Below are 26,089 nucleotides of genomic sequence, written 5' to 3' on the forward strand. Positions count from 1 at the left end.
ATATGTTTAAAAAATAGGCAACATATTTTAAAAGTGTTAAACGCCATGCGTGTGTGTACTCAGTGGGACTGACCCCATGGACTATCTCCCACCAGGCTCCTCTGCCCTTCCTCCTCCTCTGCTGCCGCCTAGTGGCCACATGTTGAAGCAAACATCGCGCCCCTAAAGGAAATTAAGACAAAGTTGCCAAAATGCAGACTCAGCTACAAGGGATCCAGGCAGAAGTCCGCAGCAGGTAACCCTCCTGTCCTCTCCCACTCCTAATCCAGTCCTCAGATTCCTCACCCCTGAGGGGCAGGTGGGAGTCAGAGGAGCTGACCACAGGCCCCTAGGACCCACGATTTAAGACATGGAGAGAGTGGAGGGGTCATGGGAGACAAAATGGGCTGAGGTCTGATCGCATCCAAGCACAATGTGGGAAGAAAGTCTCTAAGCAAATTACACAGGAGCCAGAATAAAGTGGGGGGATGGTGCCTTAGCCAGTGGATTTTCCTTAGCCACTGATTTATGTTTCAATGGATGGAATGGGGATTACTGCGAAGATAGTAACAAAATACAGGACAGTGTTATTTGCCTCAAAACTTCATCTGTGTGACCACGTCAACCAAGGACTGAACGCTCTGACTCATTCCCAGAGATGCAGAAAGAGGCAGGAGGCAGATAAGGGGGTCACATCACCTGACTGTTCCTTTGATCAGTCACCTGCACTTGCTGAGCACCTGCTGTATGCAGACACTGGGATCTGGGGCTGAGGGCAGAGTTCCCTCCCTAGAAGGGCTGGTCCAGGGATCAAGGGCTGGGCTCCTGGGAGTACCTGGGGCTGGGCAGCTCCTGACAAGTGGTGAGTTGTCATATTATCACTGGCGGTCAGGGATTAGAGGCTGAGCTCTGCAGTCCACTGTCATCTTCATGCCCACTGCCCTCAGAGGCAGTGTAAGGATTTATTCTTAAAAACAATCAGCTCTTTGTGAAGGGCCTGCTTTTCCTGACAGCAGCAGTGTCTCCTGTTTCCAGCAGTGATGAGACAACATGTACCGAAACTTGAAAAGTCAATGTCTCCATGTCCTGGGATCTTTCAGCCAGGGTGGCCAAAGCTACAGAAGGAGATGCCCTTGGAGGCCTCTGTTTAGCTGGGCTCCCAGCTCTGACCACCACCCTGCAGTCTGGTGTGGATTCCTGGCCTGCTTTGCCGGTTGGAGCGCCCACAGAGGTGAGCAGAGATCAGAAGTGAGACAGAGAGAAAGAAAGGGAGGGGAGACAGGGTTGGGAAGGGAGGAAAGGAACAGAGAGATCGAAAGAGAAGGAGGGGAAGGGAGGTGGAAGAGGGGGTGCCAGAGGTAAAGGGGAGGGAGGGAGAAGGTAAGAAGAAAGAGACAGACACTGACCCAGAAGCAGAGGAGGGCAGTCAGACACCTGAGTACCCAGATAGAAAGGTGTGCTTGTGTCTCCTGCCTTCAGATTCTGGAAGAAATCTTTGACAATTGCCCCATGTTTGCTTAAAGAAGCCCAAGCCCCTGCTCCTGTCAACCAAGCTCAACAAGGGCCGCCCTCCCACCTCCAGCTCTGCTCCCCAGGACCTGCCCAGAGCCCTACCCACAGAAGCAAAGGGTGAGAGCCAGTCCACAGTGAGAGCCCAGTCAGGACCGGTGGGAGGCATGGATGGATGAGAGGAAGGAAAGACAGAGGGTGGATGGGTAGATGCTCGCAGACCCACCTGTGACACTTCTTGTGGTTCTGGAGCCTGCCTTGGGCGGTGGGGTGGGCAGCAGCGGGGGGCTTGGGAGCTGGCCCACGGATCTCTCCAGGGGTCTGGGAGGACTGTCCAGGGAGTCGGACCCAGCTAAGGCTTGAGAGGGCTCATCTGTGCTAGGTGGGAGGCTGCCGGCGGTGTCTGCTTCTTCCTCTCTGGATGCTGACGACATATTGGCTGGTTCAAAGGAAAAACAGAGTACACAGACCACTGCTTCTCTGACTGGGGCAGGCGTGAAGACAGTGCGGGGGCTTTGGCTGGGTGGGCTTGTCATCATTGGACAGAGTACAGAGGGGTCACTTCCCATACACACACCATTCCCAGGAAGCTCAAAAATCAGCAGAAATATCAGAAGCAGAGAGAGGAGGGAAGGAAGGGAGAGGGAGACAACTTCAAGAGTGTGGGTGACTCTGTCCCTTTTCCCCCTCAGCTGGTGGCATGAGGCTCCTACCTCACCTGGGGTTGCTGGTCACCAACATAGGCTCTGGAATCAGACCTGAGCTGGCCCTGCACTTTCTCTGTGCCCTTGGATGAGTTACTGACCTCCTGTGTCTCCATTCACCACAGATGACACTGGAGTAACAGCCAGAGTCCCTCCCAGGATCGCTGTGAGGTTTAACCAAGAAGCAACAACGAGATGCATGTCTAGCACATTGCAGACCCTCAAATCCCTGAGCTATTGATTTTCTGTGCCCGGTTTTCCACAGCCCTGCCCTGGGCGAGCCTGAGCTGAGTGGTGAGAGAGAAGCAGGGTATTTAGCTTTGAGGAAGGGTCAGCCAGCCCAGCGTCCCCCATCCCCTCTTCTTCCAGCGGCTGGTCAGGTTCCTCCCACTCCGAGAGCACTGCCTATCCACCCCTGTGCCTTCTCCCCACCCATCAACCCTCTCTTTCCCCCCTTCTCTTTCTCCAGCTCAAGTTCCATCATCCATCCCTCAACCACCATCTCACCAACACCCCTCAGGCCCTATGCCACACTTCCTTTCCACTTAGCTAATTAGGAAAACCCCATCTCTGGATGCAGCCTCCATCTGTTGGCTCCTGTCACTGTGGAGCACTATAGAAGAAAGACGGTGACACAGGAGTCCCAGTCCTGGCATCTCAGGACCCCTCCCTCTATGCCCTTGGCTCTGCTCCATCCTGCAGTCACTCAGCTTCAGACCTTCTCTGTGTCTCGCCTACCTCCACAGTTTCTTACTCTCTCCCTCCCTTGCAGCCTTACCTCCAGCTTTACAGAGGAAACTGAGGTCATCAGACCAAGTGGTGCAGGAGAGCTCAAACACAAACCTACCATCCCCAATATACCATTCCTTCTCCCTTGACACAAGAAGAGAGGCAGCCTCCCATCCCCACCTTGGGACCCCAGCCTCCCTACCCTCTCAGACCACATCCCAGGTGCCAAGCCCTGGGCAAGGCATTGCCCCACATCCTGTAATTTCATCTCTGCAACCACCTATGAGAGAAGATCCTAACTCCCTCTGCAAAGCTGGCCCCAAAGTCTCTGTGAAGGATTCACCCATCAGTCAGGGAGTATTCCTAACAGGGAGGGGTGCTGTCCATGGTGCTGACTGAGGCAAACCTGATCCTGTCCTCACAAATCTCTGAAACTATAGAAGGGACACTGCACGTCCCATACACCCCACTGTCATCACCGTTTCCATTTTCTCATTGTCCCTGTTGGAAGCTGAGGACCTCGCTGGCCAGACCTTCTCCCTTGTGAAGCTCATGGAGATGCAGAAGGGCTGGGCCTCCCAAATCCTGATGATCAAGATCTGAGAAAAGAAACGTCCCCTTCCCACTCACTGCAGAGTGTCAGTCAGGATGGTATCACTGAGAACAGCCATTATAGCATCATCCTCACTTTATGTCCTGTATGGATATGCACGCAAAAACACTACGGTTTTATTATTATTACATCTGCCTTATTTAGCTTTTAACTTGAATTTTTTTTAATTGGAGGAAAAATGCTTTATAATGTTGTCTTGGTTTCTGCCATACAACAATGTGGTTCAGTCACAATTTTATATATATATATCTCCCCTCCCTGTTGAGCCTACCTTCCCCACCATCCCACCCCTGTAAGTCATCGCAGAGAGCCAGGCCAGGCATCCTGTGTTAGAGAGCAGCTTCCCACTTAGAAGAGGGCTTCCCTAACGGTCCAGCAATAAAGAATCTGCCTGCCAATGCAGGAGATGTGAGTTGGATCCCTGGGCGGAGAAGATCCCCTGGAGGAGGAAATGGCAACCCATTCCAGTATTCTTGCCTGGAGAATTCCATGGAGAGAGGAGACTGGCAGACTACAGTCCATGGTGTTGCAAAGAGCAGGACGTGACTGGGCATGCATGCACACTCAGCACTGCTTGTCTATTTTGCACATCATAGTGTACACACGTCAATGCTACTTGCTCAACTTGCCCCACCCCTCCTTCCCCTGCTGTGTCCACAACTCCATTCTCTACTTCTGCATCTCCATTGCTTCCCTGCAAATAGGCTCATCAGTACCGTTTTTCTAGATTCTGTGTGTGTGTGTGTGTGTGTGTATATACACACACATACATTAATACATAATATTTGTTTTTCTCTGACTGTACTTCACGCTGTATAATAGGCTCTAGGGTCATCCACCACACTGCAACTGACTCAGTAAAACTGTCCTCAAAAGTATGATTTGTTCACAGAATTTTTTTAAGACTCCTAGACTTCAAGACTATTGTTATATCCTATGAACTGTTACCTGTTACTTCGAAGAGTCTACAATTCTGATTGTTTTAGTGAAAAAGGTTTGCAAAAATATGAAAACACATTTTCTGCTTCTGGGTAAAAACAGACGTGTGGTTTCCTGTTGAGCGAGAGCAAGTGAGAACCATCCCTTTTCTCCACGTGGGCAGCAGCCCTGTGACTGTGTTGGGTCTCCTGGTCTGTGTAAATCAGCGCAGGGCAGTGGACCCCGATCCCTGGGCCGCCATGCTCCTGGCCCAGGCCCTCAGCGGCCGTGCTTGCAGCTGGAAGCACCAGCAGATGGGCTGGCGTGAGCTTGAAGGACTAGTTCCAAGCTTGGTTCCTACCCTCTGAGCACCCAGCATGCTCCCCATGTCATGGTTTCAGGGGAGACAGGTGACAGAGGAATGACTCGCCTGACCTGAGGCCCCCCACTCTCCCACATCCATCCTTCTCCTCTGTTGTGATCGACTTATTCAAGAAGTGTGACCTTGGTCTCCAATCGCTAAACCTCAGTTTCCTCATCGGTATAAAATACCTGCTTCTGCCCACCACCAGGCAGGGAGGGAGACTTCCATGAGATCACAGAGCAGTTGTTAGAAGCTATTCAGCACTTTGGACAGTTACAAGCCACTCTGCCAGGGAGAAAAACATTTTGGAACAGCAGCCGTGGACTCCATCCACCAGATGCTGTGAGACAACCAGACTGTCTCCAGACGCTGCCCAGTGTCCCCTCCAGAGGGATGCCCAAGGCTGAGGGGCCCTGCTTGAGGTAGACATTACTCAGACTTCCGAGGAGATGCTCTGTGGGGTCTTGTGGAGAGGGCGGCCCCTCAAGACACCCACAGCTGTTTGATATTAAGTCCTGTCACCATGGAAACTCCAATGGGCCTCAGCAGTGGCCTTCAAGCTCCTGTCCTCCAGCCCATGATGCTCTAAATCCAGTCTCTAAACAAGAGGGTGGCAAACTGTTGTATAAAGGGCTTTGGCTTTGCAGGTTATAAGGTCTCAGGAAAGGCAACCCACTCCAGTATTCTTGCCTGGAGAATCCCATAGACAGAGGAGCCTGGTGGGCTACAGGGCTACAGTACATAGGGTTGCAAAGAGTTGGACAAGACTGAGTGACTAACACTTTCATATCATGGCCCAAATCTATTGTCTAAAATAGGGGCAGTAAACCTCTCTGTAAAGGGCTCAGCTTTACAGCTTATAAGGTCTCTGTTGGTGCAGAAAACTCTGCTGGTGGATACAAAGAGCAAACTCCCCTGGCCGCCCACCCAAGTGGATGTGGGGCCACCTGTCACCTCAGTGTTGCCCAGTAGACCTTTCTCAGATGATGGAAATGCTTCCGCTTTCTCTGTTACAGCAGCCACGCTGGCCAGTGAGCACCTGACCAGTGGCTGATGGAACAGGAGAGCTGGATTTTTAAATTGTTTTTGGTTTAAATTAATATAAATCACCACGCAGCTAGTGGACAGGGGTGGCTCTGGATTTCTGGGAATCAGTGGCCACAGCCCTTCAACCAGAGAGATCTCAGGGTAAGCTTCCAGCAGACCTGTGGAGGTCCCCTCACCCCACCAGCCCAAGATGGAATGTGGGTCCCCCAACGTGCTCTTAGGGATCTGGGACTTAACACACCAGGCACTTGCACCCCTAACCTCCTGTGATTCTCTCCTCAAAACTCATCACACATTGAGCCCTCACACCCCAACCAGTCTGAAGGGTCCTAGTCTGGGGAACTGGTATCTCAGCACCTCCTCTCTAAATCAGCATCTTCCTTCGCACCCCGTGTGAACGTGTAGCTACCACTGTATTCCAGAATACTGTGACCCTGAAACATTAACATCTCAAGTACTGTGTTGAACTTTTTTTTTTTTTTTTAATGTAAAAGCGGACGTCAGCTTTGCATGTTCGCCGCATTTGGAATTCCACCCTCAGGGTGTCCCTTCCTGCCCTGACCAGCAGAGGTCGCTGCTCACCCACTGAGCTACAAGCCAAAGTCTGCCTGGGACATACTGGTGGTTCGGGGGGCTTGCTTTATAACCTGTTATCACCCACCAGAGACGTTCTGAGACTGAGACAGAGACCAGCCTGAGAGGAGGACTGGGTGGGCTGGGGGGACAGCTGCTGTGGTCAGTTTCACTGAACCCCAGTGACACCCAGCATGCTTGGACATGGGCGAGGAGACTGGCCAACTCTCAGAAAAGAGGTTCCACAGCTCAGGCCAAGCAGTGCACATCGGTGATGTACGGACACCTGCTGAGAGGCTGGTGTTGGGTACAGGGAGGGAGCTGTCTCTGCCTGGTCCCCAGGTTTACGGTGCCAGCCCACGAGCTGATGGTACAGACAAAGGCAGGCTGGGTCTGACCTGTAGCCAGCAATCTGCTGACCCTCTTCTAGATGACAGAACCACCCACATTCCAGAACATGCCAGAAGCACAGCAAAGTCTGGCTATAGTTGGGGCTGTCGAATGTTAAGAGCATGTCTGCGAATCAAATCCCAGCTTTACCACTGATGTGAAGGCTCTGCGGCCTCAGGGAAGTGACTTAATCTCTCTGGTCCATCTTAAAAAAATGGGGGACTTCCCTACAGCTGACTCAGGCTGGTGTTTGGCAGAAACCAACACAATATTGTAAAGCAGTTATCCTTCGATTAAAAATAAGTAAATTTAATTTTTACAAAATGGGGGCCTTCCCTGGTAGTAAAATGAGAAAGGATTCTCCTTGTAATGCAGAGGATGCAGGTTCGACCTCTGGTCAGGGACCTGAGAGCTCACATGTCGCGGGGCAACTAAGCCTGTGCACCCCAACTACTGAGCCGTGAACCCTGGAGCCTCTGCAATGAGAAGCCGCTGCAAGGAGAAGCCCCAGCACTGCAACTGGAGAGTAGCCCCGACTCACCACAAACAGAGAAAAACATGAATACAGACATGAAGACTCCGCGCAACCAAAAATAAAATAAAATTTTTAAAAATGGGGCTAAGATAATCCAGCACACAGAGAACATGCTCACTGAATGCCACTTTTCCTCTAAATTCGTGTACTTCTGGGAACACCAGCGCTCAGCCCCAGTCCCACAGAATCCTGTCCCACCTAACATCAAAACAACGGGTCCTCCTGGGGTTTTTGGAGAATGTTCTATGGCTGATGCCACACCATCCACACAAAACCAGGGATCACCCCAAACACAAAAGCCCAAAGCCAACCCAAATCACTGAATCCAATCTTCTCAGCTCCCAGCCACAGTGACTGTGTGGGAACAAGGGTCCAGGGGGCGTGGACTTTGATGGCTGAAAAGCAGCTAGCTACACACGTAGATTTTTGCGAATGCTCCCGAGTTTTAAGCCCAGGCAATGTTGGAAGTGGCGAGTTTCAGGTCTCTGCATTAGATTTCAATCCACTCATTGAATGGGGCTTTGCTCAAGGTCAGGCTTCCAGAAGAGACTGGAGCTGCAGTCCTGGTCCGTGTTCTCGGTGCAAGGTTTGTGACCTACAGGGCTGCCAGAGACCCGGGGGAGTCCCCATTCAAAGCAAAACTCAGGGGCACCCACACCCCCAAACACGTGTGCTGTTAGCGCCAGGGCCTCTGGGGGGCGTTGGCAAGCAACCCAACACCAGGAGTTACTGCATCGCCCTCTCCCAAAGGGCTGCTTTTCCATAATGTATGTGTGTGCTCGGCTGTGTCTGACTCTCTGTGACCCCATGGACTGTAGCCCACCAAGCTCCTCTGTCCATGGGGCTCTCCAGGCAAGAATAGTGGAGTGGGTTGCCATTCCTTTCTCCAGGGGATCTTCCCAACTCAGGGGCTGAACCCGCATCTCTTACATCTTCTGCATCGGCAGGCGGATTCTTTACCACTAGCGCCACCACAATGACGACGACAAAAGTGATGATGACGATAAAGGTGATGATGATAACCCCTGGCGGCGGCAGCAAACGCTGGGTGAGCGCTCAGTGTGAGCGACAACTGAGCCGAGTGGTTTCACTTTAGCAACCCCAAGAAGTGTGTGCCACGTGACCCCATCTATGGTTGGCGACACAGGTTCAGAGAGGATAAGTGACTTGTCCACAGCCACACAGCTTGGTGAGGAATTCAGTCACATCTCAAACCCAGGTCAGGCTGATGTCAAAGACACTGCTCTCAAGTTTCTAGTTCTGTACCCTTGGAGCTTCCCTGGTGGCTCAAAGGTAAAGAATCTGCCTGCAGTGCAGGAGACATGGGCTTGATCCCCGGGTAGGAAAGATCCCCTGGAGTAGGAAATGGCAACCCATTCTAGTATTCTTGCCTGGAGAAGTCCATGGATAGAGGAGTCTGGCGCGCTACAGTCCACAGGGTCACAAAGAGTCAGACACAACTGAGCAACTAAAACAACAAAACCCTTGGATGAGTTACCTGTGCACCCCCTTCTCATCAACAAGTGGAAGGGGGCGACAGCATCAGTCATCTGGGTGTTCTTCCAGGGTTCCACGTGCCAACATACGTGACCGCACTTAGAACGGCGTCATGCACACAAGCAGCCAAGCGCGTTGGCTCTTCTGGTCACCAGAGTAACGATAAAGATCAGTAGCTGCTGATACGCTGACCACACCTCAAAGGAATGAACCAGCCCTACTGCCTCTAAGGACAACCTTCCACCAAGGCTGCTGCCCAGCGCGGGCCGGGACCCTCGTCCCACCTAGGTCAACAGTCATCCTCAGAGCAGCTCAACCCCAGCGTCCAGTCAATACCTGCATCGTCTGCATGGTTATCCGAGGCCAGCGGCTCATCTGGGGAGGCCTGGTCTGTCCCTGTGGCCAAAGGGCTTCCCGGCGGCGCTTCCTCTGAAGTCAGCGGCTCCTGCCGGGGTGTGGAGGGTTCGCTCTGTGCAGCACGGGGCTCTCCATCGGGACTGCATGCTTTGTTCTCAGCATCTGCAAGAATGTCAGCTGTCAGCCAAGCCTGACTCCCTTCCTACCGGCTCGCATTCACACAAGGTGACTTCCTGGAAGAACGCCATCCCAGGCTGGGGTGGTACTCTGCATTGCTCCCACACACCCTGGGAATTCTTCTCCATCTCCACTGTCTTCCTAGGGCAGCACCAAGCATCACAGCACACCTGCCCCGGCCTCTGCCTGTACCACTTCCAACCCACATCTGAGCCTCTGTGGTGTCCCTGTCCCACCAGCCAAGGCCACCCACACAGGTGATGACAAGCGCCGATTGCTGTCCATCCCCAAGGTGCTAGGTTGTACCATTGTGGCTATAAATAACCTTCCATTTCAGCACCCACTTCCCACCATTTGGTCCCCAACACACAAATGCTTCTCATATGTCAGATCTGACATTGTGCCAACCCCGGAAATCTGGAGGTTAACAAGACAATCCTTACCCACCTCCCACAGGAGGCTTAAACTCTGGGCAGCCACACATGGCATCACCAGCCCAGAAACAGGGCACAGCCCAGGGCTGAGCAGGAATCAGGGAGTCCTTGGTCGAGACAGTGGCCATCCCAGGACGCAGGATACCAGACTCCTAGCAGGACACCTCAAGAAGGATCAGCACCGCCCCTTGCTTGGGGCTCAGTGGCTGGAGGCTTTGAGGGTCTGGCCCTTGCCTGGTTGATCGCCCCCATGGGGTCATATCAGCGTTGAGGGGCTTGATGCTCTGGAGCATAATGACTGACTGGTCCAGGTATAAGAACCACACAGCACAGGTCCAGGCTGGAGGCTCAGCCAGTCAATCACGGTCAACTCTGAGATGCAGCTCCTAGCTCCAGGCTCGCAGCACCCACACGGCCCCCTGCACAACCTAATCCCTAGAGCCGGTTCATCCAGGCCACCATGGGGCAGGGTGTCAGTGTAATCTGTGCACATCCACACGGCTGGCCTGCTCAGCACAGTGCGGGGAGGGGTGGGGCAGCCTGGCTAGGAGAACACGCAGGTGGGTGGAGGGGAGGAGAGGTTGATTTCAGAGCCCGAGGTCCGCTGCCCACGTCAGTCCCAATTCTTACCTGCTGTCAGATGGCAGTGCCCCTTCCATTCCCCAGGTGTCCCAGTGGGACAAAAAGCATAAGGTTTCCCTCTCCACTGCCCCTAGTTCCTGTGCCCAGGCAGCAAACGGCTCCAGCCCCCAACTTCCACTTCTGTCGAATGGGGCTAATAACTCCTTGCTTCAGAGAAGTCAGTGCAAGGATTCAGTGAAGTACTGTCTATAAGCGTCTGACATAAAGCGGACGCCATGCACAGGCTTTCGTTACCCTCATTGCTGTTGTTGAAGGGGACGAGGGAGAGGGCGACAAGGGCGATGGTCTGACCACTTGGCCTGGCCCCCTCTGCCCACGTGCTATCAACAGGCTCCCTGAACAGAGCCCTCCCCAACCCAGGCCGGGTCTGTGACGAGACCCTGGAGGGACATACGCTTGTCATCACTGTTGTTCATGTTCCCTCTGCTGCATGTCCCCTCGAGGGAGGTGGGTGGAGAGGGCAGAAAAGACAGAAGTCTGAAGATCTGGGGCCCATAAGATGCCATCTGTGCAGCCACGTCACCCGGCTGGGGGCAGGATCCAGACCAGGTACTGGTGACCCTTCCCCAGAAAAGAGAAGCGGCCAGTATTTGTATTTTAGACTCTCTGGGCCACAGGCCACAAGATCCATGCTCCATACTCCTTTTTTATTTTTACAAAAATCCTTTAAGTTTAAAACCATTCTAAGCTCAAGGGGCTTTACAAAAACAGATCATCAGCCAGATCTGACCAGCAGTCAACCAACTCCACCCCAGGAAAAGACCAAGACACAAGCCAAGAGAACCTGCCCAGGGGACACAATTAGAGGTCACCAGGCTCAGAACTACAGCATCTCGGACCCTCTCTCATGACTAGTGTACACACACCTGACCCACAGCTGTGACAGTCCCTGCTACCAGCTTACCTGTCCATTGGCTACAGGTGACAGCCAGCACTGACTGAGGCTTTGCAGGGCTGTAGGCGCTCTGCTGGCACCAGCTTACCTGAGCATCATAGCCCCCCACCCCTTTAGGTCCTTTATAGATGGGGACCCCAAATTTTAGAAGCTGTGTGTGGCTCATTTGCCGCTGGTGATGATGCCTGCTAATAATAAAGGTATCTCCATCCTCATCAATAAAATGGTCAGAACGCTGAACCTGAAAGAGACCCAAAGGTCCCCACCCTCCACAGGGCTCAAGAAATGCTGCACCCCAACACATGGTTCTGGGGTTCCTCCACCTGCTTCTATGGCTTAGCAGGCTTGCATGACTCTTTTGGGCTGTGCTCAGAGCTCCGGCTCATAATCATGTTCAATGAAAAGTTACAGTTCTCAAAATAGCCCGGGTGGCAGGGTCGTTGCTAAGCAACGCTGGGGGGTGGGGAAGCTGCGGGCAGCTGGTCCCCTGCTCCCCTCACTGTACGTCGGTGCTCTGTCCCCGCCAGGCCCTTCCAAGGGCAGCAGAGAGGAGCACGAGCCGGGGTCATTCACAGAGCAACCATGGAGAGAGGGGACACACCACAAACATGCAACACACACCGTGAAAGCACACGCATGCATGCATGCATGCACACACACACACACACACACACAGCCCCCGGCGTTCCTGCCAGACCTGACTTGACACTGCCAACTGCCCCAAGGAGAAGGACCTCGTGGTCTCTCGGGTCACTTGAACACAGCACAGGGGTAACCACCACCTCCTTCTCAGACCACTGATGCAGAATGAAACTCCTTAAATTATTTAAGACAAAGCCAAGAGGACGCACAGGAGATCGGGGAATGTCACTCAGGAGCAGACAGAGCAACTGGACAGAGAAGTGGGGGTACTCCTGTCCTTACTCAATTTGCTTGGACCAGGGAACCCCATGTGGGGCCAGGATGCCGGCCAGCCCTTGCCTGACACAGACACGTCACCAGCCAAAGCAGTGAAGGCAGAGTGAGGGAAAGGTCAGCTCCTCACCCAGGCGGACCCGGTCCCATCTCACGAGTCTCCTAGCAATGCCAACAGGTTTCCTTCCTGGATCCGGCAGCTTCTTAGAGCTTCAGGAACCGAGGCGAGCTCAGAGGGGTTCATACAAAGCACGAGTTCACAGTATCACAAAATAACACACCACCCCCCTCACGAGGAGCGGGGAGGGCAAACCCACTCGCTGGACATAGGCTCATCTTGGGGATGCACAGGCACCCCTGCAGGCCCGTCCACAGCCAGCTCATGCTGCCGTGATCCAATTGCCTTGTGGGCAAACTCTGGAGCTGGCGGCACGTCCATGTACACGTGAGTGCACACCTGTGCAGGGCAGAGGCCCTTCCTGGGTTTGCCTGGCCAAGGGGGTCCCAGAACGAGTTCCCGGGGCTGTGAAGGACTCCAGCCACTCGGGGCCCCTGGGTCACTATCACAGGCTCACCTGATGTCGCAGGTACCCCCCAGTGTGAAGTCCAGGCTGGGGTGGGGGCGGCTGGCCACAGGGGGCACTTCTGGCTACAAAGCTCTGGCTACTACCAGCCCAGGTGGGCGGGTGGGGTGGGGAAGGCCATCTCTGAATTGTGTGGGAGGTGGATGGTTCAACTCGCAAGGCCACAGATTCTTATCAATCCAGCAGGAACCACGCTGTCCCAGCTGCAGGACAAATTAGGGAGAGACCAGGCCTGACCAAGAGCTGGACCTCACCTGCAGTGGGTACAGGCATTTTCTGAACAAGCGCAGGACTGAAACAATCGGCCCAACAGGCATTTACCCCAGGAGGCTGCAGCCAAACATCCTCAGGTCTCCTCTCATCACTGTGTGTTCATTACACAGTCAGCACAGAGTATAAGGGGTACGAGTGGGTACTCAGCCCACATCCCTGCCCCCTCTCCCTGACCCAGGTCCCTTCCTGGGGCAACCCTTGCTGCCCGACTTCTCACACACACACCCCCAACCAGTGACATGCCCCCAACCAGCAATGCCCCCCAGCAGCACCCCAGCAGGCTCACCCCAGACTCCTCCCACTCTCCCTGTGGCTTCCTGGGCCCCCGTGGCCCCGGAGGAGCCTGTCACCCAGCTGCTTCCTGGGGAGTCTTGTTCTCTTGGCTCTGTCCATGTTGAAGGAAGAGGCAGGAGGGCGCTAGGCCCTGTGAGATGCCAGACTCTCTCCCTTTCCCCATTCCTGACCTCCCCACTTCCCCACCCACCTTCTCTCAGCAGCTCCTTCTTGAGGTGCCTGCTCCCTTCCCCTGTGGGGTCCTGCACGGGCTGCTCCATGGGGCTGGAAGACACTACCCGATTCCCTATCGCTCTCGCGTCTCACCCTTGGCAGCACCAACATTAGAGCCAGCTGGGGAGGTTTATAAAGCAGGGCGCCTAAGCCCCGCCCCCAGCACCTTGGCCAGCAGGGCTACCAGGTGACCCTAATTGTAGCAAGTTCGAGAAGCAGCCTGTTGACTCCCGCCACCTTTGGCCCCTCCAGCATCAGCCCCGCTCACGTTCTCCATGAGCTCCGTGCCTCTCCTTCAGCACACTCAGCTCAGCTGTGACTGTATGCTGACCTGTGGGATTACCCAATCTTTGTTCCCCACCAGACTGTCAGGCTCTCCGGTAGCTTGAACAGTAAAGCATCCTCCCGCTAATGCACGGAGACCCGGGTTCAATCTCTGGGCTGGGAAGATCCCCAGGAGGAGAACACGGAAACCCACTCCAGTATTCTTGCTTGGAGAATCTCATGGACAGAGGAGACTGGAGGGCTACAGTCCACGGGGTCACAAAGAGTCGGACACGACTGTACAACTGAACAACAATAAACTTAAAACAGTCCAGATTCCCATCTCAGCGATGACATTCTCCTAAATCTGAGACACAGACTAGACCGTTTAGCATCTGAAAGTCCCAGGATTTGATACCAACCCCCCCTTTTTTCTTGTACCAGGCAAAGTTGGATTTTTAGCACTAATTTCCCATGCAGTTTTCCCTGAAAACAGTATCATCAAACTACTTTTCTTCTTAAATCCAAAGAAGAGAGAGGATATGAGGAGCCTGCCTGAAGCAGACCATCTAATAATCTGGGTTCACTGACTCCATGGGCTCCCTTCCTATTTCCTGATGCCTGGGCCAAATTACCAAGACACTAGGAATATCTTAGTGTCTTATCTTAGTATATATCTTAATATCTTATGGAGATAGGAATTCCATTTAGTCATGTGTCCTTGGGGGAACTAGCTCCGTGAGGCTGAATTCTTTCAATCAAGGGGGCAAGAACTTGGTTCAGCTCCAGAGACACTGGTAAACAGCAGTGAGGTTTTCTGAGACCCCCTTTTCCTACTCTCGCCAAGCTTCAGGGAACTAGAAAGCAAGAAGCTTAAGGTCAGAATCCAAGTCCTATGCCTCACACTATCACCAAAGGAGGAAGATAGGGAAACTCAAGCATTCTGTAAATTAGTTGTGATGGTGATAAAACCAGATGTTTCTCAAAGACGCAAACACAGGCAACCACACAGATGCCATGCTGAGTACTGTCTCTGGACCAGAGACTGAACAGCATCGGGGCCCTGCCTCCGGCTGCATGACCCAGGGCAGCCACCTCCCAGGTACTTCCATTCCTCATCTGGAGACAGGGGTACCACCACACCCAGTCCCGAGGATGCTGCAAGGACCAAAGGATGAAGGTGAACCCAGCACAGCAGTGGGTGTACAGTTGACACTTAAGAAATGGCAGCTGCAGTTCTAAGTCGTCGTGGGGAACGAAGACTCAACAAATCAAGGATTAAACTACGAATGTGAAGAAACAAAAGTCACCGCTACAACTCCAGAGGAATCGGGACAAACCACTAACTCCATCCACACCTGGCTGGGGTGGGAAGCAACCCCTCGTTCCCCAGGGCAAGTGGGTGCGCTCAGCTCAAGCCCCGGGAGTGGTTGACTCCTACACTCACAGAGGGGTCCTCAGGGGCAGGGGCTGAGCCATGGGTCCTGACTTGGAAAACTTCTCTAACCACAGAGAATCCAGTGCAGCCGCTACATCCGGACAACAGACTCCTGGGACACTCCACCCTGAGGGGCTTGCTGGGCCCCCATGAGACCCCCAGCTCTGTGTTCCCGGGCCCAGCCTTGCCCAGCCCCACTTACCTTGCTCCATCATCTCCAGCAGCCCCTTCTTGATGAGGTCCTCCCGGCCCTGCCTGCCGGCCATCTTCTTCTCCAAGGCTGCACGAAATACAAACATCAGGTGAGTCCCAGGCTGCGCATCTCAGGCCCCACCTGGAGCCTCGGCCAAGGCCACCTCCAGTTCGGGAAGAGAGCAGTAAAGCAACAGGTGACCGTGGGTCAGGGGGCTACCAGGCAGGGGTGCGGTCAGGAACCCAAGCTCCCTTACCAAGCAGTGTGCTGATCGTGTACGGGAAAGCTGGGCCTTGGGGAGGCGAATGAATTCTGTTTAAGGCAGTGGTTTCCGGGCTCATCTGAGAAGCGATGCCCCAAACACCGCCCTCTAAGTTCTCACTGGCCATTCCTCGGCCGTATTCGCCTTCACTTACCAACCCAGGGCCCTGTTCCCTCTCTGCCCTCGATGCTCTGGGGTGCATGTCTGTGGTTTTATACATCTTGGCTGCCCTTTGTCTGTTCACAGATCAGCCTTCTGCACAACTGCCCCACTGGAGGCTCCTCCAATGAATCCCAGGTTCACCCTTTCAAAGACTGTGCCAGTCAAATAGGAAGGAGGCGGGCTGGCCCCTATTCCCCTCCACTGATTCTAATGTGCAGAAGGGCCCTTGTCAATTTCTTCTTCAGAATAGCCCTTTGGCCCTCCTCCCAGAGCAAAGCACTCCAACTTGCCCCCGCTCCGCCTCTCCCCTCCCAGGGGCCAAGCTCACTTGCTTGATGAGCTCCTTTTCCCCCTAACTGCCCAGAAACCAATTTGCCTACAGTAGAATGCAATTCCAAAACACAAACCCACATCATTCCTCAGACCCTCTCTTTAAAAGATGCAAAGTGCCAGCTATGAGCCTGGGTCACAGAGGGCCCTGAGTCCCCCACACGTGTGAGTGCTCTGCCCGATGTAGGTTACAATGGGGAATGGAACTGCCATCCAACCAGTGAAGCTTAAAGTCCAGTGGCCGATGACAAACGGATGATGACAAAGGAGTCACTGAATTTATTCAAAAATATTTTCTGAGCACCTACTCTGTGTAGGCATGGGGGAGCAAGAGAGGCATGAGCTCTGCCTGTGGGCCAGCACTTTGGCACAGAGGACTCACATCTATTACAAGCAGGCCAGTGGCATCAACCAGAACCAGACAGCCCAGGACAGGGCATCCAGGGAACTCCGGTGGCCTTCCTGAGGGCGTTGACTCAGGGATGACTAGGAAAACCCCAAATGTATCAGCAAAGAGACATTTGGGGCAAAGGGAACTTAATTTCCAAGCCAATTTCCAGGTGCCAGAAGTGTGGATAAAACTGAGTAATTGGGTTGCCATTTCCTTCTCCAGGGGATCTTCCTGACCCAGGGATGGAACCCAGGTCTCCTGCATTGCAGGCAGATTCTTTATGGTCTGAGCCATCAGGGAAGCCTCGTGGAACTCCGGCTTTGGGAGGGACAAGCGAAGAGGCTGCTGTCCAGCCCAAAAACAGAGGCGAGCAGAACCAGAGTGGAGTCTCTGAACTGAGGGACCCTGTCGTCCGACCAGCACTGAGAGGTGCTTACGGGAGGCTGGCCTGGGTGCAGGGCATTACGCGTACTGTCTGTGAGTCCTCCTGATGTAAGAGGCAGAGCCAGGGGCAGTGTCCATATCTCAGGGACACTCACCCCCAGCAGGTACAGGCTGCAATGCCACTTCCAGACTTCAGGCTTTGAGAGCCACCTTCATGGTGTTGCCCAATCCCCACTCTGGCCAAACTACAGTTTGCTTTGTTTTTCCCTTTAAATCATTATTTTTACTTCATCTCATCCTGGCCAAGGATGCCTGTGAAATCAAGGATTTGATACGCTGAAGTAAATAACATCCCACACTTTGGGGGGAAAGGATGGTTTAGAATAAATAAATAAGATGCAGTGCTGTCTGCAGAATTCCAAATGCTTGATAAAGGACCCAGTGCTGGGGATGCCTGCCTGAAAGTGGGGCTGCTGCAGGTGTTCACCTGGAGACCCTCAGTCCCCTGGCAGGGTCCCCGCAGCGCTCTGATAAGCTCACAGGTCACCTCCTGCAGCCCAGTGCCAAGTGAACCAGGAGCACAAGGTCCCAAGAGCACACAGCCCACCCTCCTATCCCACAGCTCAGAGAGCACCAGGGCTCTCTGGGGTCACAGAGATCACCCTACTCCAGCCCCCGAGCCTTTCACTGATGCCCAACCTGGCGCACCTGCACGGCTATTCCCACAGCTGCGATGCTCTTCCTTGCTTTTCTCCAGGGGTCAATTACACCTTGGCTCAGTGTCACCCCCTCACCTGGGTCTTCTCAGGCCACCCATCCCAAGGCCATGCCCACCCCACCCACCTGCTCCCCAGCGCCTGCACCAAGATCCTGGCTGTCACATGCTCGTTCCCTTGTTTGTCCGTCTCCCGACTACCCCCTTGGAGGAAAGCTTCAAGCAGGCAGGGTCTAGTCCCCCTCCCTAGCTCTCTGGCATATGAAGCTGCATCAGATTCATTGAATATCAGTATTCTGCTTTCATTCTTGATGAGGAGAGCTTGTCAATCAAATACTCGGGCAGTTAGAAACATATCCTTGTGAAACACAAAGTGTGAATGGAAGACTCGCTGCTGCTATTAGGAGCCCCCCACTCCTCACAAGTGGCTTTGCCTCTGCCGTGCTCTGAGCGCTGGAGTCTGCGCCACTTCAAGGCTGGGACCCCCAGGGACCGCCAGAGGCAGCAGCCCAAGAAGGGCACTTCTCAGGCAGATCCCTGGGGGCCAGGACTAATTCCACGCCAGCGCGTCCCTCGCTAATTGTTTCCAGCCGCAGCTAACAGGGCCTGTGGGAGCTGAGAGTCTCTCTCTCTCTCTCTCTCTCTCTCTCTCTCTCTCTCTCTCTCCCCCCCCTCCCCCAGGTTTGCTTCCCAGGGCACCGACCTCCCCTTAACCCAAGGTACCCTGGCACCCAGGAGCCAGACCCGAACCCAGCTGCCCCACGACCCACCACTGCTCGGCCCTGGAGGCGGCTGCCCGTCTCATCCCACTTCCCGTCCTGGTATGGCAGGAGCGCGGGCGACGGGGTGGTTCTGAGCATTTAGTTGGTTAGAAACGTGATGTGTCGCTTTTACCCTGACAGTTGTGTCATTGTCACCAAATCCACCCCGTGGGTCTGGCTCACAGCCGGGGCAGGGGCAGAGGTACAGCCTCTTGTTAGCCAACTTCCCACAGAGCTGAAGGTGCCTGAGGGGGGCTTCTAGAACCTTCAGTGGGTGGAATGCCCAGATATGAAGTCTCTTCAGGAAGAGTTTAGGAGCTGGCCAGTGGAGGCCTTCTTCGGCAGGAGCCTTGAGGCATCGCAGCTAAACTGATGGCCCTCATCATCTGAATCACTGGGGGGACTCTTGGGGTCGGTGGTTGTCTCCAGGCCCCGGGTTATCAAAGTGAGTTTCCAGGTGTGGAAGGGAGGGTGTTTCATGCTCAGGTGTGGTCAGTCAGGAGAGATGGTTACCAGCTGGGTCTCGCACCAGGCTGGCCCTGCACCAACCCCGAGTCTGCATTCGTAACTAGGTCAAGGGGGTCACGTGTGCCCCTTGGAGTCTGGGTGGTGCATGGGCTACGGGTGTGCCTGCTGCTGCTGCCACAGCCCCAGCCAGGGACCTGGAGGGACCAGAGGAGGAAGGGACCTGCAGGAGGCGGAACAGCTCCTGTCATAGGGCCCACAGAGCACAACCCACCCCTCCCAACATCTGCAAAAGAAAGCGAGCTGACAGTGACATTGGGCCTCCACCCCAACCCTGCCTACCCCCCAACCTGTCTCCCACACCCATACTCACCTGACGTGGTCTGCTTCAGTTTTTCATTTTTCTTTTTCCTCCATTTCCAGGGTTTGAAGATTCTGCCCAGGGTGGCCAGCTTGCTATTCCTCCTCACGGGGGGAGTTCGAATCCCTGAGACCAGATATTCGGAGCGCACTGGGGGGGTTTGGTCCATTTCATCTGGAAGGAGAAAACCCAGAGAGGGGTCAGTGATGACCAAGCTCACACGACACCCTGGGGGGCCTGAGGTGACCCCCCTCCCCTGGGGACCACAGTGATCCTCCAAAGCCTGGGGCTCAAGAGGGCGGTCCAGGCAATGGGCACACTCTCATCTTCCATCGCATGCCAGCCCGTGTTCGAGTGCACACCAAGCAGGTTAATTCACCTCTCGCCCCCGTGAGAAGGAGCTGGGAGCCTGAGTTCTTCCAGAACCAAGAAACCCCAGAGAGACCTGAAGACACAAGAAGAGCAGGGCTGGAATGAGCAAGTACCAGGCCAGAGGATGTCACCAGCAGTCAGAGGGGCCAGGGTCTGGGGCGGGCTGGTCATCACCAGACCCAGCCTGATGCCCCATGTGACCGGTCCCCTGGCCAGCAGCCTCCAGAGAAACCCCCAAGGTTTGACTTCCCAAGCGCTTTTCTTATCAGCAGCCCAAGCCACTCAGCCCCCTGAGCCTCAGTGTCCACATCTGGAAAACAATGGCCATCCCCCATACCTAGGGTGGAGAGGAAGTTTTTGTGTGACCATAGCGTGGTCATGAAGTCTGAAGTCATACAGAACCACACGAAATACACAGTTTATTGATAGCATGTTACAATCCATGTAAAGTACTATTATTTATGTTTTGAAACTGTAGACACTCTGATTAACACGGCACACCAGCATGGGGGACTTCCGGCAGAAATTTTCATGTAATAATTTATATAAGCAATATAATAATTCTTATGGAGTGAAAGTCACTGCTTGTTCAGGACTGGGTGCTACGGTATTTTATTCCCATAGTAAAACTATGAAGTGGAGACTGTTATTACATCCATTTTACAGATGGGCACACTGAGGCTGTCAGAGCAACAGAATTCTGGTCTCAGGCAGTCTGACTCCAGAAACCTCTCTCATATTGCTAAACTGCTTCTAGGGTGATGATACAAATTTATTGCCCAGAGCAGGAACCAAATGGATGGATGGATGGAACACAACAAGAGACATAAACTAAGATGGTCCCAGCCAACCACTCTCTCTCTAGCTGTCCCCGCACCCTCCCCCCCACCAAACCACCACCAAGGGGGATTTGGAATTTTAGTTCCCTGACCAGGGATAGAACCCATGCCCCCTGCATGGGGGTCTTAACCACTGGACCACCAGGGAAGTCCCTCTCCAGTGGTTTTTAATCAAATGTTAAATATATACCCGGGACTGGCTCCACAAAGCAATCCCATGTGGACAGACAGTCCAGGGGTGTCTTGTTCAAGAACTTCTGCCCACAGACCCAAGGAACCAGCCAGGCTCCTAAGCCAAGGCCATCCTCCTTGTCTTCACCTCTTGTGTTCACCTAAGACCCCAGGGCTGAATATCCAGGAGGGGCCCAGGACTTTTGGGTCAGGGAGTGAGTCAGGGCAGTCCAAGGACTGGTCGCGGATCCCCAGCTCCATGCTCCAGGCGTGCAGGTTGCAGACAGTCCTTCTCTCCCCAGAGGAGGTTTATTCCATGTTACATCCTCTCCCTTCTTTCCTCCGCCCACGGACGCCAGATGGGAGCAGAACGGCCAGAACCACGTGGCCCCAGGAAAGCTGACTGTCCTGAAGGCATTATTGGCACAAAGGGGAAAGAATTGGCCAGGTCTCCCCAAGCTTCTGGGCTGGTTTGAAGATAAAGACAAAGATCCCCAGAGATGTACATGGGGATGGGGAAGAATAGCCATCACCTTGTTTATATTAATGCCTCATCTCACTCCACAAAGGATGTGTGGCCATTACATAAACACATGCCCGACAAGATACAATGAGTGTCTGAGGAAATCCGAAGGAAAGGAGTATGGACAGGGTCACTGCATCAAGGGTTAGACACCATGTGTCACTCAGAGCTTCCTAACAGCCAAAGCAAAAAGGAGTAGCCCAGAGAATAAACCACAAATCAGACCCCAAACCTGGAATAGCTGGACTTCAACCCAGGCCATCAGCATCTCCATCCCAGAAGCCCACTTGCTAAGTCACTTCAGTTGTGTCTGATTCTTTATGACCCATAGACTACAGTCCACCAGGCTTTTCTGTCCATGGGATTTCCCAGGCAAGAATACTGGAGCGAGTTGACATTTCCTTCTCCAGGAGATCTTCCCAACCCAAGGATCAAACCCATGTCTCCTGCATAGGCAGGTGGATTTCAATGCTAAGAAACACACAGTGCAGTGGTGATTCGGGAAGTTTGCAAAGGAGATGACAGCCTTGAAGATGAGGAGCACAATGGCTGCCATTGGAAGTTGACGACAACCAGTTGAGAAGATCATTGAAGCTGATCCTCTTCCAACTACACAAGAAGTTGCCAAAAAACACAACATCAACCATTCTAACAGAAGCCCATACAAGCCTTCGAACTGGTGTTCTCTGTGAACCCCGACAGTGAAACTCTGCCCGTATCACTTTCCTGCGTACTCCCCGTGACCTCTCTTCTCATTTAGGACAAAACTACCAAGCCTGCAAAGGGCTCTGAGGTCTGCTCCTGCCCATGCCCACCTCACTCCTGCCCACTGGCCCCCCTGTCCCATTTCATCATCAGCATCCTATGCATTAGTATCCCTGGCACTTATAGAAACCAGAATGTCACAGGTGTTAGGATGCAGGTGCCAGAACCAGGCACTGGGGCTCACTCATTCAGCTCTGTCACTCACCCCCTGGGGCTGAGGGGCTCACACCACCCTCCTTCTCCCCTCTGCATCCTCACCTTTGCCATGGCCTTGCTGGAGGAACAGGGAACAGGGGACTTCCCAAGTCCTCGTCTGCTTTGCTTGAACCCATGAGGGGCAGGCAGAAGGACAGTGCAGCCCCTCCCTCATCGCCCCCTCCCCTCTCCCTCTGCCATCACCACCATCACTTTTAATCCATGGTCTCCTTGCTCCCCCCACCTCACCTCTGCCCCCTAGTGGCTGGAGCAGGTACTGTGGTTCCCACCTCACTTCGACACACCTGGGTCCTCACAGTAGTCTGGGACACAGGCAGCCTGTGGCCACTGAGCAGACTTCACTTCACACTCCTCTTGAGAGAACTCACTCATTCATTTATTCAACAAAAACCTACTGACACCAGGCATGTATCAGGAACTGCACCAGGAGGAGGAGGTACAGAAGTGAACAGAAAGGATCCCTACCTTCGTGGGGCTTCTATCCCCACAAAGGTCTATCTTCTGCAAGATGGACAACAGGTGTGGCTATTAAGAAACCAGCCCTGTTCACCACCTTGTTCCCTGATGCCTTCCTCTCCTGATTTTTCCCCATCACATTTATCACCTGGTGTATGGGCTTTCCTGATGACCCAGCTGGTAAAGAATCCTGCAATACAGGAGATAAAGGAGGTGCGGGTTTGATCCCTGGGTTGGGACTATACCCTGGGGAGGGCATGGAAATCCATTCCAGTATTTTTGACTAGAGAATTCCATGGACAGAGGAGTCTGGCAGGCTACAGTCCATGGGGTTGCAAAGGGTCAGACACGACCGAGTGACTAAGCACACACACACGTGTGTGTGTATGTGCCTGTATGCACACAGACACACACACACCCCTGCACAATTACTTGTTTGCCTGCTGCTCATAGTCACCTCCCTAATTGGAAGGCAGGGTCTGCTTTGACATCTGGTTTGCAGCCAAACCCCTGGTGTCCAGAATACATGAGGCAAGAACCCACGTGCTGAAGGCAATCTTTCCAGACACGAGGATGGATTGACAGAACCCAGCACTTTCTCAGGGAGCTGGGAGAACATGTGGGTGACTGTAAACAGCCGGTTATGAAAGGCTGTTCTAAGCGGGGCTATTGGAGCAAAAGCCTGGATGAGGGAGCCAGCAGTGTAGACAGGAGTGGAGCAGGGAAGAGGGTCCCAGGCAGAGGAGGAGTGAGCTCAAGGGCTTGGAGGAAGAGCACAGTAGGGGAGGGCTGTGGATGAGCTGGGGAGGCAGGCAGAGGCTTGAACTTGATTCAAAACCCAGCAGGAGCCTCCGGGGTTCTTCAGCTCAAACAACTGGATTTGTTCATTTATCAAATATCCAATGTGTGTGACCAGGAAGACACCTTAGTCTGAGTGACTCCCTGAGGTTGTGGGGGTGGTGGGGGATTTCCTGCTGTCATGGGAGGAGTAAAGACCCCTGCGCCCTGGTGGGGACCCCCTCCATAGGTCTGAAGGCTGTGCCTCCACCTCCCTCTCTCCCTGCCTGCCCCTAGGTGAGGGCTAGACCAGGTGAGGGCTGTGACTTACAATCCAAGGTCAGAAACTTCAGAAGAGATGCGCAGTCAGCGAAGGAACCGCTTACAAGCCACCCAAGGGCATGAATCTGTCACTGATGGTGTGACTGGAGGTCCGAGTGAGCAAAAGTGGGGTGGTCCTCCTGGGCACTGCATGGCCCACTCACACTGGCAGGTGGGAGTGAATGTGGGCAAGTGTATATCTAGGAGAGAGGGTGTGTATATGTGTGAGCCTTTATGGGTGTGCACATGTGCACCCATACACATGTGTCACACAGAGAAGAGAGGCTGGGGGGACTGCCACCCCTCTCTCCAGCCCATTAATTTGCTCAGCATCCCTGGAGTTGCTGGGGAGCCTCCTTCCCACATCAGAGAGGATTCCTGGAGGTGCAGACACATTAGTAGACTCTGAATAGTGCAGTGGCACTCAGTTCCAGGGGCACCTCTGCCACCTGTGAGGCATTAGCAGTTAATTAATGAAAACTGTTTTCCCCACATCTGCTGAGGAAGTACAGCTTGCAGCAACAGGGCAGGCGGGAGCACCTCACAGGCTCCCACATGATGGATGGGGCGGGCGCCCTGCCCTGGAGCTGAAGGGGCCGGCCCCAGCCCCTCCCTTCTCTGGTCCCTTGGACCAGCGGTCCACAACATTTTTGGCACCAGGGACCGGTTTCATGGAAGACAACTTTCGCATGGACCAGTGTAGGGGTGCAGAAGACGGTTTCAGGGTGATTCAAGCACATCACATTTATTGAGTTTGTTGAACAGGAGGCAGAGCTCAGGCAGTAATGTGAGTGATGGGGAGCAGCTGTAAATAAAGATGAAGCTTCTCTCATTCACCTGCCACTCACCTCCTGCTGTGAGGCCCACTTCCTAACAGGCTGCAGAGCGGTAAGGGTCTGTGGCTCCCAGGTTGGGGACCCCTGCCTTAGACAACTCCAATCCTCTCCCGGTTCCCTCTGAGGCTCACAGCAGGGGAGACACCTGTTCCCCGGGACTCAATGCCCATCCACCCCCATTGATAGATCCCACAAAGCTACAAGTCAGGCACTGCTAGAATAAGGCAGTGAAGGATACCAATGCCACGGCCAAGGAGGTCACTGAGCTTATGGGCTAATTTCCATGTCTGTCTCAGGGCCAGCTCCTTTATTCCTAATACTCCCTTCCATCCTAGCTCTGATCACAGTCAGATCTCATCTTGGGATGTGCTGTTTATTGTTATCATCTATCTTTCCCATCAGAACAAATATAAGCTTTATGAGAATAGGAACTGTGGCCATCTTGTTCATCACGGGTCCCTGGCATCTTCACAGGCAACTGGCACCCAGGAGGCATTCAAATAAACACCTGCTTGATCTGTGAATCTGGGAAGCAGAGCTGCCAGGGCTGGAGCCCCCATCCTCCTAACTCCAAAGTCCTCCTCTTAGTGACATCAGGCATTTCGGCTTCCTTGTCTTCTATCCACTGACCTGTCCCTGTCTCCTTCTGCTTCCCCAGGTCACCTTCCCCAAAACACACTGGGAGGGAAGCCCCCCTCACTGATTACCAGGTGCCGTGTGCTGAGCTACGGGCCTCACAGGGGAAACAGGCCCCATCTGTATCAGACAATACTGAAACACAACCTTTTGCTTGTTTCACTCATTCATTCATGAATTCATTCATCAAGCATCAGCTGAGGCCTGCTGTGTGCCAGGGCTGCTCTGAGTTTGAGACAGAGCTGTAAACACAACTGATACACTGTCTTGCTCTGCATGAAGCTCACCTGCTTACGAAGGAGGAAGAGAAGCAAGGAAACAGTGACTCCAGAGCGTGAAATGAGCTATGAAAGAAGCAAACGAGAAGTGGGGATGTGGGTCAGCAGTGTGGCCTCTGTTTCTTCAGTGAGTCCTTGCCTTCCCCGAAGAATCCGCCTGGCAATATGTAGTGCCCACGTTATGTAAACAAAGCACTGTGCCAGGTGTGAGGTGAAATACAGAGATGCCGGACACTCCCCTGCCCTGATGGACTCACTGACTATGGGGGAAATCAAGATGCACTGAATCACCAGGGAGAACCAAGACGGAGAATTATAACTTCAGAGGAAGCAACTCTTCCTGCCTGGGCTGGGAAAACTCTGAGAAGGCTACCAGGGGTGGGGGTGACACTGGAGCTGGGCCTTGGAGGTTAACTAGGAGCTGAATAAAAGGTGCACACCCATAAAAGCATGATCGCAGGTGGTGTCTGGTGCATAACAAAGAGCGCGGGGGAGTAAGATATGACGCCTCCAGTCTCTGAGGTTCAGATG

The 26,089-nt window shown here is 53.6% G+C and overlaps 1 protein-coding gene across 4 annotated transcripts in view; it reads right to left on the bottom strand.

The window, feature by feature from the left end:
* The window catches only part of PHACTR3 (phosphatase and actin regulator 3), a 206,431-nt gene that overhangs the window by 68,225 nt on the left and 112,117 nt on the right, over nucleotides 1-26,089 (bottom strand). For all 4 annotated transcript variants that reach the window (XM_019972105.2, XM_070801364.1, XM_070801367.1 and 1 more), the window contains exons 2-5: nucleotides 19,381-19,542; nucleotides 15,547-15,624; nucleotides 9,195-9,377; nucleotides 1,715-1,927 (exon numbers count right to left, since the gene is read on the bottom strand). In XM_019972105.2, the coding sequence (XP_019827664.2) occupies nucleotides 1,715-1,927; nucleotides 9,195-9,377; nucleotides 15,547-15,624; nucleotides 19,381-19,537 (631 nt within the window). In that variant the 5' untranslated portion in view covers nucleotides 19,538-19,542. The remainder of the gene's footprint in view (nucleotides 1-1,714; nucleotides 1,928-9,194; nucleotides 9,378-15,546; nucleotides 15,625-19,380; nucleotides 19,543-26,089) is intronic.

The sequence above is a fragment of the Bos indicus genome, chromosome 13, assembly GCF_029378745.1.
Source record: "Bos indicus isolate NIAB-ARS_2022 breed Sahiwal x Tharparkar chromosome 13, NIAB-ARS_B.indTharparkar_mat_pri_1.0, whole genome shotgun sequence".
NCBI classification, from domain to species: Eukaryota; Metazoa; Chordata; class Mammalia; order Artiodactyla; family Bovidae; genus Bos; species Bos indicus.